At 44.1% G+C, this 21,939-nt stretch overlaps 1 protein-coding gene across 1 annotated transcript in view; it reads left to right on the plus strand.

The window, feature by feature from the left end:
* Window positions 1–21,939, plus strand: part of SORT1 (sortilin 1) — a 243,094-nt gene that overhangs the window by 156,305 nt on the left and 64,850 nt on the right. The window contains exons 10-14 of the mRNA XM_073615905.1: window positions 750–905; window positions 997–1,103; window positions 4,353–4,455; window positions 4,551–4,719; window positions 21,556–21,746. Of these exons, the coding sequence (XP_073472006.1) occupies window positions 750–905; window positions 997–1,103; window positions 4,353–4,455; window positions 4,551–4,719; window positions 21,556–21,746 (726 nt within the window). The remainder of the gene's footprint in view (window positions 1–749; window positions 906–996; window positions 1,104–4,352; window positions 4,456–4,550; window positions 4,720–21,555; window positions 21,747–21,939) is intronic.

Genomic DNA, 21,939 nt, shown 5'->3' on the forward strand with positions numbered 1-21,939 from the left:
AGCCTATCAGATGTCAGCTCTACAGAGCCTGAAACAGCATAGGAAGCAGATTGCTTCTTAAATGGAGCCAGAGCCTGGCAGAGTCAGCACCTCTTTAAATAGAGACCAGCATGGTAGTTCAAAGAGCTGAAATGCAACATAAAAAGTGTCTCCAGCTGGAACAAGGCACAGACAGGGACTCAATCAGCAACTTCTTAGATGAAGGTGGTACAGACAGCAGCTATTATTTGTTAGTTGCTCCATAACAGCTAAGGAACATTTAAAACTAAGTTCAACAGTTGCACAAGTTTATTGCTGCTGAAGATTGTCTGGAATGGTGTGAGGCTCTAATGAGAGCTGCTCAGAAAGACAAGTGAGGTAGAGGGATAGAAGGAGCGGCAGTAGTGAGAGCCTGGCGAAGATGAGCATCTTTAAACCCCAGAAATGTCGCATTTTTGTGTTTTTGTTTTTTTTTTTGTTTGTTTTTTTTTTTTTTATAGAAAAGAGAAAAAAAGTTTTAATGGAAAAAGTGGAAAAAACTGTAATTGAGAATGATGCTGTATTTCAGATTTGGACGTTTTAAGCTGGTGACAGGGTTTCTTTAACAATTTATTAACCAATACTGCGCTGCTTTAATTTTGTGTCTTCTATATCTGCATTGAGTTGAGCTTTAACTACTGTATAAAGTCAGCTTGTGGGTCATGTTTAATAGCCGAATGTTACCAAGGAAGTGAAAAACATTGGTAATTTATTTTGTGATATTTATTCAGACACAGGCTGTGGAACCATATACACATCCGATGATCGAGGCATTGTTTATTCCAAATCCTTAGAGCGACATCTTTATACCAAAACAGGAGGAGAAACTGATTTCACCAATGTGACATCCCTCCGTGGAGTATTCATTACTAGTGTTCTTGGGGAAGGTTGGTAGACACTGCTTATGTTCATTGTAATTACCAAATTTTAGATTGCAAATTCTTCCAGTTTATTCTGGGTACACTTTTGTTCTTTCAGATAATTCTGTCCATTCTGTCATCAGCTTTGATCAAGGAGGGGAGTGGAACCGCATTAACAAACCGGTAAATGCCAAATGTGACTCAACAGCAAAAGACAGTGAGAAGGTAAGTTATGTCTTCATCATTGATGAAAGCTCTTTGTACTCTCCTTTCCTTCCTGTTGCCAAGCTTCGGTTGTTGGAAGTATTTACATATTCTTAAGACAGTAACTAAGCTTAAAACAAGCACTCACTGAACTCTCGAACTGCTGGCACTGTGGCACAAATTTTGTTAAAGTTTACAGAAAAATCACTGTGGGCTTTCATTCCGTTCTCTAAGCAGCTCAGCTCATCTCACCTTGCTCCCCCTTTCTAAAGAACCTGTTTTTTGTTTACATTATAGATTAGTAGGCTTCTTAGTCAGTTGAGAGGGGGGGGTGCAGGATGAGCTAACCTGCTGAAAAAAAATGACTACAGTGCTTCTGCTGTTAAATTTGAGTTGTTTCATGGTGCCTGTAGCTACAGAGGTCTGTGATTACATTCTTTAACCCTTTTGCTGCCAGGCCCTGTGCTCCATTTTGTACCCTCAGGTGGCCAGACCATTTTTGCAATTTTTCCTTTTGCTTTTTTATTTTTCACTTCTAGCTTTCAGAATTTGTGAAAGACCCCCAAACCATATATTTTCTTAGAGCACATGATCAGTAGAATAAAAATAAGGTACTGCTGATTTTTTTTTTTTTTTTTTTTTTTCTACTTTTTTTTTTTTCCTACTAAATATAAAAGCTTACCCTGTATTAAATTAATAAATAAATATTTGTAACTTTTTTAAATTGCGCCTTTTTGCGAAATGATGAAAATTGAACAGACGCAAAAGTATAAATATCCAAATCTCTCACAAAATCTGAAAGTTTTCATTTTTCCCTTACAGTTTTCAGAATTTGTGAAAGACCCCCAAAACCATAAAACCATATATTTTCTGAAAGCATATGACTTCCTAGAATAAAAAGGTGCTACTGAAAAGACCTGTAGAATAAAAAAAGTGCTACTGATTTTTTTTGGGCCCCGCAATAATTGTGCAAATGTTCATCCTATGGCTATTTTCACTAAAAATACACCAAAATCATTTAATATTGCACATACCCAACGTAACTTACAAAATTCCTGCTAAATTAGTACTAAAGCATCATTCATATGGGGCATACCAAAGTGTACGCCCATGGAGGGTCATGTTTACCTGCACATGTGTTCCGTTCATCCCCGTACAGGCAGTCCCATTTATGTAAATTGGAATGCAACGGCTGCACAGGCATAGCTGCTATTCCCAGTCTGACATCCGTTTGGATGTGGGTACATGACCCCAAACACACAGTGTGAGCTCAGGGACATGCTTGCGGACCTACATGGATGTAAAATTTGGAACAATGGCTCTATTTGTGCAGTTGCTACATTCCAAATGACATGAATGGGACGGCCTGCAGTGCGATGCACGGAACACCTGTGCATCCCTGTAAAGGTACGCTGTGTATGCCCTGTGTGAACAAGGCCTTAGGTCCCTTTCACACATGCACACCGATCGGGTCTGCCTGTCCGTTTTTCAGGCAGGCCCAATTGGACCACCCATTGTTCTCTGTGGAGAGGCTGATGTAAATGGACGTGTGTTCCTTTACACCCGCCTGCATCCGATCCAGTCCACTAAAAACAGACAAATGTGGATTCCATTCCCCATCCATCTAGCAGATTGGATCCGATGGAACTGGACAGGTGGTCCGTTTCCATCTGACCGTCCCATAGAGAATAGCGAGCTGTGTCCGCTCTGCATCAGCGGATCAGACACTGACCTGTCATCTGCCCACTCAGCGGGGATCAGCAGACAGAGTCTGCTCCATGTGAAGGGTCTTACCAAGAGCGGCCGGTCCATTAGGGGCGCTTGGGTGCTGCCCCCCGCAGGGTGCCAGACTCGTACGTTTGTATGACTTTTTTTTTTTTTTTCACAAGCCACATGATTAGAGCCTGAGGCTCTAATTGGCTTGAAAAAGGTTGGGCTTGGGGCGCAGAGCATTGCACCCCGAACCCACCCACATGTGACAATAGCGAATTAATATTCGCTATCGTCTTCCCGCTGCTCCTCCTGGCCATTCAGGACGGATTGGGTTGGCCAGGAGGAGAAGCTGAGGTATCTGTGGAGCGATGAGTGGGGGGGGGGGGGCCTGTCACTGCGGAGGGATAAGTGTGGGTGGATGTGGGGGTCTTACTATGTGTGTGTGTGTGTTTAGTCTTTTTTTTGGGGGGGGGGGGGGTCTTTGGTGAGAGATCAGAGGTTTAAACAGACCCCCATATGTCTTTTTTGAGACAGAAAAAGGGACTGAAGATGGTCCATTTTCTCTGTATCACTTTACTTGAATAAATGAAGAATCTGTATAGGGATTCCATTCATTCAGAAAATGACAGTTTGATACATTGTAACACTCGCGGTTACAATATATCAGCTGTGAGTGTCACTGGGCACATAGCAGTGATCAGTAGTGATCACTGCATGCGCCCTCTTCCACAGGGGGGAGTTTAGTAAACGCATGTCTACTAAGCTAACCCCCCCATGATCCCCAGCATGACAGATCATGATCTGTGCAGGGAGAAACTGTAGGCGAAGGGAGGGGAAGGAGAGATGCCGCTCGAAGGGGGCATTTAAGGGGGATGATCTGACTGGTGGGGGGGCATATCTGGATCCTCCCAAGCCCCATGCAGCACCTGAAGCCAGCGGGAGTGGAAGAGGAGGGATGCTGGCAAATGATGGTGGCTGCGGGAAGCAGGTTTGTGGGGGGGGGTGGGGGTAAATCGGTGCTGGGGGATGAAGTGTGAGGGGACAGTTTTAGATGGCAGGGGGCAGGGAAGCGGCAGCATGGGGGGTGGAAGGGTCACATTAGGGGTTGATAACTCTGATCAGCGGGTTGTAATCCGCTGATCAGAGTTATAGGATTGTTCAGCAGAGTCTGCTGAACAATTCTGATATAAGCTTATGGTCATTGAAGTGACCATAAGCTTATAGGAGAGGGAGAAAGGAGGTCCGTACGCCATACTGACTTGGCACCTGCGGCACTTCTGTAGGTCCGTATGGACGTGGCAATGAAAGGGTTAAAGCTAATTTATCGCTAGTTACAAATCTGTAAATGTTTCAATATCCATAGCCTGGCCATAGTTACACTTTAGGGAAAAGATCCCATAGTTAGTCTGACACTGTTAGTATTCTGATATAGCCAGTTTGGTCTTTTAGTTAATTTATGTACTCCTATTGTATTTAATTTGCCCTTTTATATGTGTGTTTAAAATACTTTGTTGTACAGTGTTTATGTAATTGTTTCTCTTTACTGTGTATATACAGTGTAGCCTGCATATTCATGGCCAGTATAGTATATCACAGAAACTTGCAGTCCCTCTCCCACCAATGTCTGAGCCCAATGCTGTGGGGATTATCATTGCACATGGTAAGTATGCAAGCATGTGTCAACTGCTAAATGTTTTTGCATTTTTATTTTTTTTATCAATATGCATTGTATACACATTTATTATTTTGTTGCAGGCAGTGTGGGGGATGCAGTGTCCATTGCTCGCCCCAGTGTGTACCTCTCTGATGATGGTGGTTACACGTGGAACCGTGTACTGGATGGTCCTCACCATTATGCTATTTTGGACTCTGGAGGGCTTATTGTGGCAGTAGAGCAAAGCGATGTCCCTATCAACACCATTAAGTAAGAGCATAGGGCTTGTGACCATACGATAAGCAAAATGAACTTATAGTGGAAGTAAACCCTCCTATCGTTTTCACCCAAGGAAGCTGCCATCTTGGCCTCTGTTTGATCTTCAACTGTAGGTGCCGGAAGTGTACTTTTTTTTTTTTTTTTAAATCTGGGTTTCCTTCCGCTTTCATTTTTTCAAATGAATCACTCCAACACACACACACATTATGTGTATGTATGTATGTGTGTATATGTATATGTGTATGTATATATATATATATATATATATATATATATATATACATATACATACACACTTTGCTGCCAGAACAGTTTTTGCTTTTTTTTTTTGCACATATGTTAAAGTAACTTTTAGGTTTAAAGATTAGTCAACCCCAAGCAGTATATACTTTCTAAAAAAAAAAACTAAAATATATTGGTGGTTTCAATATTTTATGTTTACACAGTATTGGAGCAACGTTTTTTTTCAAGCGCACATGTTCTGTAAAAAATGCTCTAAAGTTAATTTTGCACTAACTTACAACTTTTCTCCTCGTCCTCCAGTTTTTCAAAGGGAACGTTTTAAAAGTTCTTACAGGTAATCAGTTTAGAGTTAACTGTGAATAATAGGTGAAGAATTATTGCTCTTGACTCCAGCATGTGCAGCGATGTTACATGTGTAGTGCAACAAAGTACTTTTTTTTTTTTTTCTTTGACTTCATTTTATTGCTAACACCTATAGGACCAATTGCCCCCTTTGTGACAGCATGTTTGTATTGAAAGTTTCTATTTAATGAGACATCAGGGATTGATGTCTCCCTTGCACTCCACTAGGTACTCCATTAGTTTCTTCCCACAGCAGGCAGAGAAAGTAAAAGCGGAAACAAGAAGCCATGAAACTCTTGTCGCTTCTGGGTTCTTGCTAGCTAGGGGAGATTGGTCTCCCTCCCCTCTATCCAGTGATTCCCCCCCCCCCCCCCCCCCCATATAGTTTCCAAGCCTGCAGGTGGAGTAGTGTAACCTAGGGAATGTGATGGTAGGGGGATATTGGTTGACACATTCAGGGGTCCATGGAAGCAGTTTGGCGTGTGTTAAACAGCCTGCTGCTGCCAACATGATATATACGTTGGTGGCAGCAAAAAGGTTTAAAGCCCATCTCCGAGGAAAAAGATTCTCCCTTTGCAGCGAGTCTGCTTCCACACTGCAAAGGTAGTCCCACGGCAAGGGAGTCCTTTTTTATTTCCCTGGAGAACAACTTTAACGGCTGTGCATTTCAGTAGTCTTAGTAATCCTTAGATTCCTCGCTCCAGCTGCCCTTGCACTGTAAATTATTGTAAAGGTTTTTTTTTTTCTTCAAATAACAAACATGTTATACTTGCCTGCGCTGTGCAAGGGTTTTGCACAGAGCAGCCCCGATCCGCCTCTTCTGGGGTTTCCCCTGGTGGCGCTCCTGGCTCCTCCTCTAAAGTGGGTGCCCCCATGGAGAGCTGCTTTCCCTGGGGGCACCCGTACGGGCACGCCCCCGAGTCCCGCTGCTATGTCTATTGACACAGCAAGACTCTTCCCTGCTCCCCCCCTTCTTGTGTCACTGGATTTGATTGACCGCGGGAGCCAATGGCTCCTGCTGCTATCAATCTATCCAATGAGGACAGAGACAGTGGCTGGAGCTGCTGGGCTTGTGCTTGTTGCTTTAAAGGATGGGTTCAGGTAAGAAAAAGGGGGGCTCTGGGGGTAGCTGCCGCACAGAAGATTTTTCACCTTAATGGATAGAATGCATTAGGGTGAAGTCTACACACCCCTGTTAAAATGTCAGGTTTCTGTGATGTAAAAAAAATGAGACAAAGCCAAATAATTTCAAAACTTTTTCCACCTTTTTTAATGTGACCTATAAAACTGTGCAACTAAAATGAAAAACAAAGGGCTTGATGGCAGAGCGAGCGGCTGTGTAGTTACACTGCTCCCGCTCTCCCCTGACATGCTGAAGTGATCCTGGGTCCAATTTTCATTCAAGAGGCATCAAAATCACCCACACGGCTGTGGGCACATTTCAAGCTTGCCAGCATGGTGAAATACGGCCCCCCCTGCCCTGCTGTCCACTGCAGAACAACTCACTCGTTTTAAACTGCAAGATGGCGCTGGAACACAGGCAGAGCTGCACAACACAATGCAGCTATCCTCCTCCCTCCGGAACTTTGCTGGTCGGGTGAGTGACTTGATCCCTGCTCAGTTTACCACACAGCCAGACCCCTTGCTGCCCCAGGACTCCCCACAAAGCAGTGCAAGCACCCAAGCCCCAGAATATCCCCCTGAGGAACCCACACTGGCTAACATCATGCTAGCTATACAGGATTGCAAAGCCTCTCTCTCCACACAGATTGCATCTATCCACATGGACTTTTCATTGCTAAAACAAGATGTCCATAATCTGTGTGATAGAACAGGGGTCACTGAGGAACACATAAGTTCACTGGAAGATGTTGTTCACCCCCTGTCTGTAACTATGAGGGATACTACAAGTGAAATGGTGGCTATCTGCCCCAAACTTGATGACCTGGAGAATCGCTCACGCAGTGGGGTTTCCTGAATGCGCGGAGGGCTCTCACCCTGAGAAATTTCTATATTCCTGGCTGCGGGACATTTTTGGTACGATGTCCCCACCTTCTCCTATGTTATTGAACGAGCACACGGTACCCTGCCACGTCCACCACCTGCCGGGGCCCCCCGCGTTCCCTAATTGCACGGATCCTTAACTTTCAAGACAAAGTTGCCGTTCTGCGCCAAGGAAGGGAGAAAGGGCCTCTCAAATACAATGGTAATACCATTTCAGTGTGCCCGGACTTCTCGGCTGATGTTCATTGCCAGCACATCTCCTTTGCAGCTTTGAAAGCCCAACTGTGTACTGAAGGCCTGCTGTACGCCATGCTGTTCCCTGCTAAGTTGCGTGTTATCCATGATGGCAAAGCTCACTTCTACACCAACCCCCAAGGAAGCCATGGCGTGGCTCAACGATCGTTATGGAATACTGCCCAGATGCAGGGATGACAGATAGGGGTCAAGGCACCTTGGAACCCCACTACTATCTCACCGTGGTTCCTATGTCTTTCCATGGATGCCCGGGTACCCTACCTACTTGCATCTCTTTCTACACTGCCTAAGCTGCTCCAGGTGGTTACCTACTACTCCCTCTATTTGCTGAATACGGGACTCCTATCCTGTTGTACCCAACCAGCTCCGAAGGGATTCCCACCTACGCTTGATACTGCTTGTTAAGCCTACTGACTTGCGTAAGGACTGAAGGACTTGGTGAGTATTCGTGTTTACTGCAGACCCTCATCCTGTACTTGGACCCGCTATGGTTCCTTCTTTCATTTGTGAGAGCCATGCCGGATCCTACACTACCCCCATACCAATTGGTGGCATGGCCACAGGACAGTTCTGACTCCGGTTGAGTTTTGTTTCGGTTTAGGGATCCAAGGCTCACTATGTTTGGGATGGCCGAGGGGGGTGGGTGGTTTAAGGTTTCTCATTTTACCTTTTTTCTTTTTTTTTTGGTGTTTTTTGTCGTTTTTGACATGTTTTTTTATTGAACTTTGGTTTTTCATGTGTATTTGTGCTTCCTTTTACCCTGAATAGTGCTTTACACTTGCTATTATATGACTATGCTCTAATATATCCTGGGAGGCATGGCGGGCAATGTTATGTCTCTATCTGCCTCCAGATTTATGTACTATTTGACTTGCCATGGCCAGACCGTTAAAGATAATTTCCTGCAATACTAGAGGTTTGAACTCGCCTCAGAAGCGATCCCTGGTATTTTCGGTCCTGAAATAATATCCCCCACAAATTGTCTGCAGGAAACACACCTGGTTGACTCTAAAATAAGGTCCCTCAAACAACCATGGTTAGCGCAATTCTATCATGCTACTCACACAGCTTACTGTAAAGGGGTCTCTGTTTTATTGGCCAAATCTCTCAATGCGGAGGTTTTGCAGATTAAAACAGACCCGGAACGCAAGTATAACGTACTTATAACAACAAATTGCCTCTGTGACACTCACCCTGGAGAATGTTTATACACCCCCCCTTTTCCGCAGATGTGTTAGTAAAACTGTCACTTATGCCATTGTACACCCCCGGGGGGGGGGGGGGGCCAGATCCTTCGCATCCTTCACTGATTGGGCCCAGGTTTTTGGACTTACTGAGATATAGAGATGGAAACACCCGGATATGCGTCAATATTCTTGCCATTCGGATTTTTTCCACACCATGTCTTGCATACACCTGGCGTTTGGTACATGAGATATTCTCCCAGTGGTCTCTGACATATCCTATTTACCTAGGGGTGTGTCAGATCCTGCCCCCTGGCGGTGGATCTCCTTATTCCAGGCTCAGGCCCAAGTGTGTGACGCCTGACTTCCCACTGGTTGGAGGAGGAGATAGTACCGGGGGAATGTAAACAAGGGTATAGTGGAATACTGGAATAAGAATTCTGTCACGGTGGACTCACTTAAGGAATGGGAGGCACTTAAGACCACGTTGCGGGGTAATTTTATGTCCATTACTGGCGTTCTACATAAAAATACCCAGCAACATACTGTGAAATTAGAGACGGCCATGATCTCTGCTGAAACTGCTTATGTCTCTGACCCTACTCCAGCTAACAGGGATACATGGTTACAATGTCGTAGGGGATATGAGCTCCGCTTACTGGACCTCACACAAAAGCGTATGCCTACACATCACCCAAAAATCTTTCGAACATGGTAGCAAGGCTGGCCGCCCCTTAGCTTATTTGACTAGACCTGAACACTCCCCTGTTTCAATCCCACGGATTATGACTGCACAGGGGTGGATTAGTGATACCCCTAGGGATATCATGGAGACATTTTTGGACTTTTACAAGGACCTGTATTCATCCAGAGCAGATTACTCTGACTCCCAACTTAATGAATACCTGTTCCATATAGCTCTTTTCTCCCTTTCGGCTGAAAGCTATGGCGACTTAGAGGCGCCTCTCTGTTGAGGAAATCGCAATGGCCATTTCGCAGCTACCGGCACATAATATACCATGCTTAGACGGCTTCCATGCTGAATGGTACTCAGTTTCAACACTTGTAATATGCCCATCTCTTCTGCATACTCATAACAAGGCCTTGAACACTGGAATTCTCCTCCCCCCCCCCCCCCCCTCTATGAGAGAGGCCTTTATTATCCTATTACTGAAGCCACGCAAGGATCCTCTTAAATGTGACTTGTACCGCCCAATTTCTCTTATTAATATGGATGTTAAAATCCTTGCCAAAGTCCTGGCCAACACTGTAGTTGTGAAACTGGTCAGGAGTGATCAAGGAGGCTTTATACCTGGCAGATCTACGAGAATGAATGTCTGTAGACTGTTCCACAATCTTCAATATCCCCATGACTGTGCACCTACCCGGGCCATTGTGTCCCTGGACACATGTAAGGCCTTTGATATTGTGGAACGGCCTCATCTTTTCCAAGTACTACAGCGGTATGGCTTCGGCCCCCGCATTATTGCTTGGATAAAACCCCTCTACGCCTCCCCACTGGCCCGCATACGAGTTAACGCCCACACAATGGATACTTTCCGTATTACTAGAGGCCCTAAGCAGGGGTGTCCTTTGTCATCCCTTCTATTTGCCCTGACTATGGAGCCATTAGCTGTGTGCATTCGCGGCTCCCAGCTGATTAAGGGCCTTCCTATTGCTACAATAGAGGAACGAATCTCGTATGCAATTGACACCCTGGTGTACCTGGCTGACACCCAAGACTCACTAAAGACGCTGCTATAAGAAATAGACAATTTTGGCGACTACTCTGGGTTCCGGGTGAACTGGGACATATCTAATCTTTTCTCTTTTTAGACCCTGATGCAACCTTGCAGATTCACCCTGACTCCAGACTACAGGTAGTGTCCTCTTTTAGGTACTTGGGGGGGGGTACTTGGGGGGGGTTATAGTGCAGTTACCCTTGTCCTCATATATTGAAAACAACCTGTGTCCCCTACTGACCCAGCTGCAAATATAAACTAAACAGTGGATGGGCTTACCCCTAGACTTAATGGGAAGGGCTATTACCCTTAAAATGATTTATCTACCTAAGCTGTTATGTTCTAGCCAACTCACCCTGTAAAGTCCCTAAATCCATCTTCAAGCGGATAGATACGATCTGCACGGCATTCTTTTGGAATGCGAAGTCCCCTAGGGTGGCACTAGAGACGTTTGGGTTATCGACGCATATAGCTGGTTTAGTGTTCCCTAACTTTTATCTATATTATTTGCCCTCCAAACTGGTTCATATTCATGACTGGCTGCACCCGGTTGCGGAAAACACCTGTATGTTCACTGAGAGAGCTATCGCCTCCTCTCTAGGGACCCTCCATAATATACAGAGGTCAGGTTCTGGCCCGCCCGGGCACATCCATACTAAATACCTCAGTCTCTGTTTAAAATATTCGTCTCAAAAATTTCAAGAGAATCATGGTCAACGTCCCCTAACAACCCTCTGTGGTTAAATCCAAACCTGAAAGAACTGAACTGTGCTCTGAACCTGACCCGCAGCGTTGGTACACTTAAGGGAGTTAAATACCTGTGTCATCTGTATGACACGCAGGGATTTAAGTCCTTTCAACAGATGCGGGTTGATTTTGACCTGCCACGCTCATATCTGTTCTTCTATTACCAACTCCGACACGCTATTTGTGCCCAGTTTGGCCCTTTAGAAAACCCTGTCATACCTCAGTTATAGAAAACCCACCTAATCCCTGCTAGGTTACATAAAATGGGATTGGCTCCCACAGCAGACTGTGTTAGAGGATGTGGCCAAGCAGCAGACTTTTTCCAAGGTTTCTGGACCTGTCCAATAGTCCAAGACTTCTGGACAGAGATGCGGTCCTTTATCTCATCTACAATAGGACCCCAAACATTCTCCACCCCAAGAACTGGCTCCTAGGCATTTTTGGGGATCTCTACATTTCAACCCATGCAGAGACTTCTTTGCATCCTCTATTTCTACGCAAAGAAAGCCATTCTACTGTCCAGGAAAGGATCACAGGTACCTCTAAAATCCCTCTCTTTGAAACTGATCACTGACTCTCTACCTCTATACAAACTCACATTTCAGGTTCGGGAAAAGAACCAAAACTTTTCACAAAATATGGGGCAGATGGCTGGCAAGCCCTCTAACCCTTACTAAAGGGTAAATACTTTGCGGTATACTGTTTCTAAAAGTGCAGTGCACCTTTTCATGTCGACTCCCAGGCTGCCTCATGACTGGAGAAGTGCATGTTGACCATTCCCTGTAACTTTGTACTCCATAATCACAAGAGCCGTGTAAATTGAAATATGTTTATTAAACACCCAAGTGTATCTCTGTAAAATGCAATACTATGAACAACCAAAGTCTCTTTTTTTTTTTTTTTTTTTTTTTTTTTTTTGTATGTTGCTCTATAAAATTCAATAAAAAAAAATCTTTTAAAATTAAAAAAAAAAAAAAAAAATCCTTTTTTTGGGGGGGAGAGTAAAGGTAAAAAAAAAAAAAAAAACGAAAAATGTGGTTGCATAGGTGTACACACCCTCTTACAACTAAGGTATGTAGCTGTGTTCAGAATTAAACACTCACATTCAAACTCATGTTAAATAGGAGTCAGTACACACCTGCCATCATTTAAATGGTCATGGTCCGCAGAGAGCTTCCAAAGCATCAGAAAGATCTCATTGTTTAAAAGGTATCAGACAGGAGAAGATACAAAATAATTTCCAAAGCATTAGAAATACCATGGCACAAAGTGAACACAGTCATCATCAAGTGGAGAAAATATGGCACAACAGTGACATTGCGAAGAACTGTACGTCCCTCCAAAATTGATTTAAAGATGAAAAGAAAACTGGTCAGGGAGGCTGCCAAGAGGCCTACAGCAACATTAAATGTGCTGCAGGAATATCTAGCAAGTACTGGCTGTGTGGTAGATGTGACAACAATCTCCCGTATTCTTCATGTTTGGGCTTTGGGGTAGAGTGGCAAGATGGAAGCCTTTTCTTACGAAGAAAAACATCCAAGCCCTGCTAAATTTAGCAAAAAACACATCTGAAGTCTCCCAAAAGCATGTGGGAAAATGTTATGGTATGATTCCTGCATTACCTGAACCTATCTGGGTGGTCTTAGAAGCAGAAATTTCCTTACAGAAACCAAGGTTGAACTTTTTGGCCTTGATTCCAAAAGATATGTTTGGTGCAAAAACAACACTGCACGTCGCCAAAAGAACACCATACCCACAGTGAAGCATGGTGGTGGCAGCATCATGCTTTTGGGGCTGTTTTTCATCTGCTGGAACAGGAGACTTAGTCAAGGCAGAGGGAATTGGGAAAACACGAAGAGGAACTTCATCTTTCAGCATGTTAATGACACAAAGCATACATCCAAATCAACAAAGGAATGGCTTCATCCGGAGGAAGATTAAAAAGATTTGGAATTGCCCAGCCAGAGCCCAGACCAGGAGATGCCCTTGTAATCTGACAGATTTGGAGTGTTTTTGCAAAGGGTATTAATTTAAGGGGGTGTGTGTGTGTGTGTGTGTGTGTGTGTGTATATATAATGTGTGTATGTATGTTTTTATATATATATATATATATATATATATATATATATATATATACACACGAGAGAGACTCATATGTTTACATACCCTGGTGATTTTGGCCTGATAACATGCACACAAGTTGACACAAAGGGGTTTGAATGGCTATGAAAGGTAACCATCCTCACCTGTGATCTATTTGCTTGTAATTTAGTGTGTGTATAAAAGGTCATTGAGTATCTGGACTCCTGACAGATCCTTGCATCTTTCATCCAGTGCTGCACTGACAAAAGAATTGTTAAAGGATCTGCGGGAAAAGTTAGCTGAACTGTATAAAACAGGAAAGAGATATAAAAAGATATCCAAGAAATTGAGAATGCCAATCAGCAGTGTTCAAACGCCAAGAAGTGGAAAATGAGGGGTTCTGTTGAAACCAGGTAGACCAACTAAAATTTCAGCCACAACTGCCAGGAAAACTGTTCGGAATGCAAAGAAAAACCCACAAATAACTTCAGATGAAATACAGGACTCTCTGAAAACGTGGTGTGGCCGTTTCAAGATACACAATGAGGCACTTGAATAAAGATGGGCTGCATGGTCGAGTCGCCGAAAGCAGCCCATTACTACGCAAATGCCATAAAGTATCCAGCTTACAATATGCCAGACAGCACAGACAAGCCTCAAACTTTCTGGCACAAAGTAATTTGGAGTGATAAGACCAAAATTTAGCTTTTTGGCCATAAATGCTACATTTAGAGAGGAGTCAACAAGGCCTATGATGAAAGGTACACCATTCCTACTGTGAAACACAGGTGGATCGCTGATGTTTTGGGGATGTGTGAGCTACAAAGGCACAAGAAATTTGGTCAAAATTGATGGCAAGGTGAATGCAGTATGTTATCAAAAAATACTGCAGTAACATTTGCATTCATCAGCCAGGAAGCTGCACATGGGACGTACTTGGACAGGCCAACATGACCATGATCCAAAACACAAGGTCAAGTCAACCTGTCGTTGGATACAGCACAATGAAGTGAAGGTTCTGGAGTGGCCATCTCATTCACCTAACCTCAATATCATTGAGCCACTCTGGGGAGATTTCAAATGGGCAGCTTTACCATCTGAGAAGATAAAGAGCCTCATCCACAAATACCACAAAAGACTTCAAGCTGTCATTGATGTTAAAGGGGGCAATACATGCATGGTATTAAGAACTGAGGTATGTAAACTTTTGATCAGGGTCATCTGGGTAGTTTCTGTTGTCATTAGGATTTAAAGGGTAAGAAGTTTTTGTGCTATCATTCATATTCTCTGAAAGAGAGAGAGGGAGAGAGCGAGAGATCTTTTCTCACAAAAGTGAGTACACACCTTCACATTTTTGTAAATATTTTATTATGTGACAACACTGAAGAAGTGACACTTTGCTACAATGTAAAGTAGTGAGTGTACAGCTTGTATAACAGTGTAAATTTGCTGCCCTTTCAAAATAACTCAACACACAGCCATTAATGTCTAAACCACTGGCAACAAAAGTGAGTACACCCCTAAGTGTCAATATTTTGTGTGGCCAGCATTATTTTCCAGCACTGCTTTAACCCTCTTGGGCATGGAGCTCACCAGAGCTTCACAGGTTGCCACTGGAGTCCTCTTCCGACGACTTCTCCATGACAATATTACGGAGCTGGTGGATGTTAGAGACCTTGCACTCCTCCACCTTCCATTTGAGGATGCCCCACAGATGCTCAATAGGGTTTAGGTCTGGAGACATGCTTGACCAGTCCATCTCCTTTACCCTCAGCTTCTTTAGCAAGGCAATGGTCGTCTTGGAGGTGTGTTTTGGGTCATTATCATGTTGGAATACTGCCCTGCGACCCACTCTCTGAAGAGAGGGGATTATGCTCTGCTTCAGTATGTCACAGTACGTGTTGGCATTCATGGTTCCTTCAATGAACTGTAGCTCCCCAGTGCCGGCCGCACTCATGCAGCCCCAGACCATGACACTTCCACCACCATGCTTGATTGTAGGTAAGACGCACTTGTCTTTTGTACTCCTCACCTGGTTGCCGCCACACACGCTTGACATCATCTGAACCAAATACGTTTATCTTGGTCTCATCAGACCACAGGACATGGCTCCAGTAATCCATGTCCTTAGTCTGCTTGTCTTCAGCAAACTGTTTGCAGGCTTTCTTGTGCATCATTTTTAGAAGAGGCTTCCCTCTGGGACGACAGCCATGCAAACCAATTTGATGCAGTGTGCGGCGTATGGTCTGAGCACTGACAGGCTGACCCCAACACCCCTTCAACCTCTGCAGCAATGCTGGCAGCACTCGTACGTCTATTGCCCAAAGACAACCTCTGGATATGACGCTGAGCACGTGCACTCAACTTCTTTTGGTCGACCATGGCGAGGCCTGTTCTGAGTGGAACCTGTCCTGTTAAGCCGCTGTATGGACTTGGCCACCATGCTGCAGCTCAGTTTCAGGGCAATCTTCTTATAGCCTAGTCCATCTTTATGTAGAGCAACAATTCTTTTTTTCAGATCCTCAGAGTTCTTTTGCCATGAGGTGTCATGTTGAACTTTTAGTGACCAGTATGAGTGAGTGAACACGATAACACTAAATTTAACACACCTGCTCCCCATTCACACCTGAGACCTTGGCTAATTGGGCCCAATTTGGACATTTTCACTTAGGGGTGTACTCACTTTTGCCAGTGGTTTAGTAATTAAAGGCTGTGTTTTGAGTTATTGTGAGGGGACATCAACTTTACACTGTTATACAAGCTGTACACTCACTACTTTTACATTGTAGCAAAGTGTTGTTCTTTTTCAGTTTTGTCACATAAAAAAGATATAGAAAATATTTACAAAAATGTGAGGGGTGTACTCACTTTTGTGAGATACTGTGTGTATCTATATCTCCATCGCTATATATCTATATCCATATATCTATATCCACAGTTGATCCAGAGGAAGGCAAAAAATCCCCCATAAAGCATGATCCAAATTGCTCTAGCAGGGAAAAAATTCCTTCCTGATCCTCCCATGAGGCAATCGGATTTTCCCTGGATCAACTTTACCTATAAATTTTAGTATCCAGGCCTTTCTTAAAACAATCTTCTGAGGTGGCCAGAACCAACTCTTGAGGGAGTCTATTCCACATTTTCACAGCTCTTACTGTGAAGAAGCCTTTCCATATTTGGAGATGAAATCTCTTTTCCTCCAGACATAGTGCCCCCTTCACAGTTTGGACCACTTATGTGTTTGTACATGTTGATCATATCTCCCCTTAATCTCCTCTTCTCCAGAGAGTATACCGTATTTATCGGCGTATAACACGCACTTTTTTCCCCTTAAAATCAGGGGAAAGTCGCAGGTGCGTGTTATCCGCCGATCCCCTGCGAACCCGTGGTGTCAAAACTTCAAAATTGCCGACCGCGATTTGAAAATGGCGCCGCCGGCGCCGAAATACACAGAGCCGGTCCTCGGCTCTTTCCGGCGGCTCTCGTTCATTTTCGGCTCCACTCGTAGTCCCGAGCGGAGCTATCCGAACCTACTCGGCTAGGTTCGGATAGCTCCGCTCGGGACTACGAGTGGAGCCGAAAATGAACGAGAGCCGCCGGAAAGAGCCGAGGACCGGCTCTGTGTATTTCGGCGCTGGCGGCGCCATTTTCAAATCGCGGTCGGCGATTTTGAAGCCCAATATGGCAGGGACAGGGGATCGACGGCTGCACTGGGGCAAGGCTGCACTGGGGCAAGGCTGCACTGACATGGCTGCACTGATGGGCATTTAAATGTAAGTTTTTTTCCCTTCAACTTCCCTCCTAAATTGGGGTGCGCGTTATACGCCGGCGCGTGTTATACGCCGATAAATACGGTAATTTCAGTTCCTCTAATCGTTCCTCATAGCTGAGCTCCTTCATGCATCTATCAGTTTGGTTGCTCTTTTTTGAACTTTCTCTATTTCCCCAATATCCTTTTTATGAACTGGTACCACAGAATTTTGAATGGTATACAGCGGAATTTTAGGGTTAAGTGCCCCTTTTTTATTCATACCTGTTTACAACTCCAAGCCAAATGTAGATGATCATCCAATTTTTGGGATTTTTAAAGCTGGATACACACTATACAATTTTCTGTAGATTTTTTCCTTCAGATTTAGCAAAACCATATAATATGAGGTCAGACCTTAAGGCTGCTTTCACACTGGAGCGGGTGGGCATTGACTGTAAAACGCTGCTAGTTTTAGCGGCACTTTGCCATCGTTTTAGCGGTGCTATTCTGCTGATAGCGGTAAAGGAATAAAATCGCCCATGTAGCGCCGCTGCTGAAGCACTTTGCAGGCGATTCAGCAGCGGTGCCCATTCATTTCAATGAGCAGGAGCGGTGTATTCACTGCTCCTCCACTGCCCCAAAGATACTGCTTGCAGGACTTTTTCGAATGTCCTGCCAGTGCAGCGCCTCAGTGTGAAAACACTCTGGCTTTTACGCTGGGACTGCAGGGGAGGCATTTTTCAGGCTCTATTTTTAACCCAAAAGCGCCTGAAAAGCGCCCCAGTGTGAAAGGGGTCTAAGCGTTTCAATTTGTATGCAATTCTTGCACTACATGGTTTTGGTAAATCTAAAGGAAATCAGTCAACAAAAGTTGTTGTATAGTGTGTATGTGATCTCAGAGTCTCAACAAATTTCTCAAAGTACGAAAGTTTTGAATCGTTTTGCTCCAGCCAGGGGAATTGGTGGACGTAAAGGATGCCTGCCATTTTGATCTGTCCACGGTTCTGTGATTATTTATATAGGTCCTAGTCCCATTTTCTAGGCCTTTTGAGAGTCCAGGGGGTGCCCATTTTGTGTTACATGGACGATTTGCTGATCGGAATGAATCCCTTCATCAGCTGGAGCACAATTTTATCTCTCATAGTTTGCACCCTGCATAGGTTGGATGGGCTCTCAATTTTCCTCTGTACTGGTTCCCACACCAGTAATCCGGTTAATTCCAAAGTTGGAGTATCTGGAATTCTTGCAGTATATAGTCCAGGCAAAGCCAGTTCTTCCTCTAGGAGGCTCTGAGAGATTAGCTTTCTTCCCTCAGAACTCTGAGTTATCCCTCGATGCATCTCTGCATGATTGTATTGGGGAAAGTGTTTGGGGAAAGTTCCTTTTGTCGGATTCTGCCGCAGGCCTCTCCAACAGAATGTCATGTGTAGGCGGGACAGGGGATCTCCGTACTTGGCTTCTCTAATGTCTCCAAGTCCCAGCACTCAAGATTTCTAGAGTGGTGGATGGCTCCAATGAGACCAACGATGTACACCTGGTGTTTAGGATGGGGACAAAACCGGGGTCACTTGTCAGTGCAGGGAACTTGATCCCCATTGGAAAAGACTTTACCCATTACCATGTTGAAACGTTGGACAGTCCGCCTGGTTCTCCTGCAATGGTCAGATCAAGGGGGGAAAATCCTGTGGCATATGGTAATCATTAGGGAGGTACCAGGAGCCATGCTTATCAGATAGACGTTTCTGTCCTGAGCAGAGCTCCATGTCCCCACTCTATCTGTAATTCTTATTCCAGGGATAGAGAATTGTCAGGGAGATTGCCTCAGGCATTGGCAATTGTCTCCAGGTGAATGATCCCTCCATCCAGAAGTGTTCAGAGCACTCTGACGAGGGCCGTGCCCAATGTGGATATGACTTTTCCAGGTTAAATGTAAAGCTGGACAAATTTGCCTCCAGGACCAGGGATTCTAAGGTATTGCAGTAGATGCCTTGGGGATGCTGGGGTACCAGTTCTTTCTGTTTTTTGTCTTTTCTCCTATACAGCTTATTCCATTCCTGTTATGCAGAATTTGGTTGGAAAGTATACCAATGGTTCTAGTAGCACCGCCTTGGCCCAGGAAAACATAGATTGCAAACATGGTTAACTTGTCAGAGGGTGTACCTGGCCTATTCTGGTTCACTGGACCTTCAGGCCCAAGGTCCAATCGTCCATCTTTCCTTACGGTTCCTGGCTTTAAAGGCTTGGCTTTTAAACCCGAATTCTTGAAGGATAGTGGAGTGTCATTCCCACACTCTTGAGGGATAGGAATGCTACTTTAAGGAAGGTTTACCATAGGACCTGGAAAACTTATCTGGCATGGTGCGAGGCTAGGAAGCTGCATTCTTGCAAATATGTTGTGGGCCAGAGTTTGGCTTTCTTCTTCCAGTTTGGAGTAGATCTGATGCTGGTCATGGGTACAATCAAGGGGCAGTTTTCGGCTTTGACTTTTTTCATAACCCCATTTCTTCTTTCTTTAGTACGCATTTCAGTTCAGTGCCACACACATGGTACCTCCAGTTGGGTCACCTTTTTATCCTCAGAGGAATTTAGTTGTGTTCTTGTTTTTTGTCAAGAAGAGTGTCAAAATGGGTGTTTTCTTTCTTGCAAAGAACTGTTTTTTTGATACTCTACTACACGATAGGGTCGTTCTTGCCAAAGGCTGTTACAAATGTTTTTCTTAATCAGGGCGTTTTTGGTCGTGTGGGTTTTTTTTTTTTTTTTCCTCCCCAGGTCTAAGTCACCGGGGGACAAAGCCCTTCACACATTAGTGGTTTTTCTAACTGTCAAAATGTATTTGAAATTGTCTGCTGCAATCATCTGGATTCATTGTTTATCATTCCTGAAGGTCCTAAGAAGGGTCAGGTGGTTATGAAGTCAACCATTTCACAGTGGATTTGTCAGTTTATTGCTTAAGCCAGGGGTCTCCAAACTACGGCCCATGGGCCAAATCGGTCCCGCTGGGAAGTCTTTTCCGGCTCACAGCTTGAGTCCTCACACTCGCTGCAGGGACCGGTCTCTCTCAAACTTTATTGGGTTGCAGACTTTTTGCTGCATACTCCACTCCCCCTCGCACTGTACAGAGCAAGTCCTGCAACCTGACAAAGCGTGCCCCCTCCGGCACCATACTGTGCTATTGGTTGGTAGGACCACCTAGCAACCAATGAAGTACTTGTAACTGTAACAGCAGAACCAGAGCTGGGAGGTGCAGCAGATATGCACTGAAGCTGGTGATTGCTTGCTAGCTATTTCAGGGGCAGATAGGGATTTTTGAGGGGGACATAAATGTATGTGTGTGAGGGGGCTACACATTTACATGGGGGGGCTCTGATGAGGACATGTGCCTTGGCTCAGAGACACAAATATATGCATGAGGGGGCTCTGAGGGGGACATAAATGTGCATGGAGGAGCTTGGGGGGGGGGGGGTTGGTGTGGATAAATTATTCATTTATAAATGAGATTTATTGGGGGGGGCTTCCAGATTGTGATAAGCACTTTGCATGAAGTCCCCTACTACCACCAGACCAGTGTTGTGGGGGAACATCCACATGATTACAAGGTGCTTTGTGCAAACTAACTCCCCCCACCCACCCACGTTAAGGGCATGTGTCCTGGTATAGTTCAGGAAGGGGAGGCTGCATGCCCAGATAAGGGTTTGATAAGGATTTTGGGGGGACCCTTCGTGTGGTGTGTTTTTGTAAACTGATGGGAATCCCCAGCTGACAGCAGCAATGACTCACTGGTTATTAAGTAGGCTGGCATGTGCCGCTCCTTAACAGCTAAAAGTCTAAGAACATGTCCTATTTCTATACCTAAATACTGCATCGTTTCGAAATGGTGCATGTGATGTTTTCATAGCATTTTTTCCATTGAATTGATTAAGTTTTTGGAAAATGCCACATGTGCTATTTTGCCACAATTTTTAGTGAGGTATTTTAGTCTTAGTGAATTGAGGCCACAGATGCATACAAATCTGTTGCATACACTTAGAAATTGCGAGGCAGCCTCGTGTGTATCCTCCTTCTCCCTTTTTTTTTTTTTTCTTCTTCCCAATAATTCGCTTGATACATGTTGCTGAACACTTTTGAAGCTACTTTATTATCATACTTTAAAAAGGAGAGTTACATTAGGCAGGTTTGAATAATGAATATGTGTACTTTTTGTTACAACTCATTCACTATAGGTAGGCAGAGGAAACTCATGTTTAAATGAAGACCGTTTTATGTTCCTGCTATATTCTAAGATTTGTATTAATTTCTTTAATGGGGGACTTCATATTTGTAATGTTATATAGGAAAACAATGTACTGCTTCTGCGTTACCACAGTGCATAGACAAAATCATCAGCATGCAACTTTTTACATTTTTGTATAGCAGCGTTTTACAAGTATTTCTGATATTTATGGAGTTGTCATACATATATGTGCATTTCCTCTTACAGGTTCTCAACTGATGAAGGGCAGTGTTGGCTCTCCTATAATTTTACCACTCAACCTGTAATATTCACTGGTCTGGCTTCGGAGCCAGGGGCTCGTTCACTGAATGTCACCGTGTGGGGCTATGAACCAGGAATTTTTCAAAGAGTTTGGAATTCCTACACCATTGACTTTGCTTCCATACTAAATAAGACTTGTAAGTATCAAAGTATGTTTACTACAGTGTTCTTATAGCTCAGCCGTTCATGAAAATTATTATTATGATCCAGCACCAAAAGCTGACCTTTGGTTCAGATTCCTTTCTGTTATATTGTTTTTATATATGAACATTTACCTTTTCAAAAGTTTACATTTTAAAAATGTTTTTATCACAATTTTATAGCGCTGAT

This window comes from Aquarana catesbeiana, linkage group LG02 (assembly GCF_042186555.1).
Source record: "Aquarana catesbeiana isolate 2022-GZ linkage group LG02, ASM4218655v1, whole genome shotgun sequence".
NCBI classification, from domain to species: domain Eukaryota; kingdom Metazoa; phylum Chordata; class Amphibia; order Anura; family Ranidae; genus Aquarana; species Aquarana catesbeiana.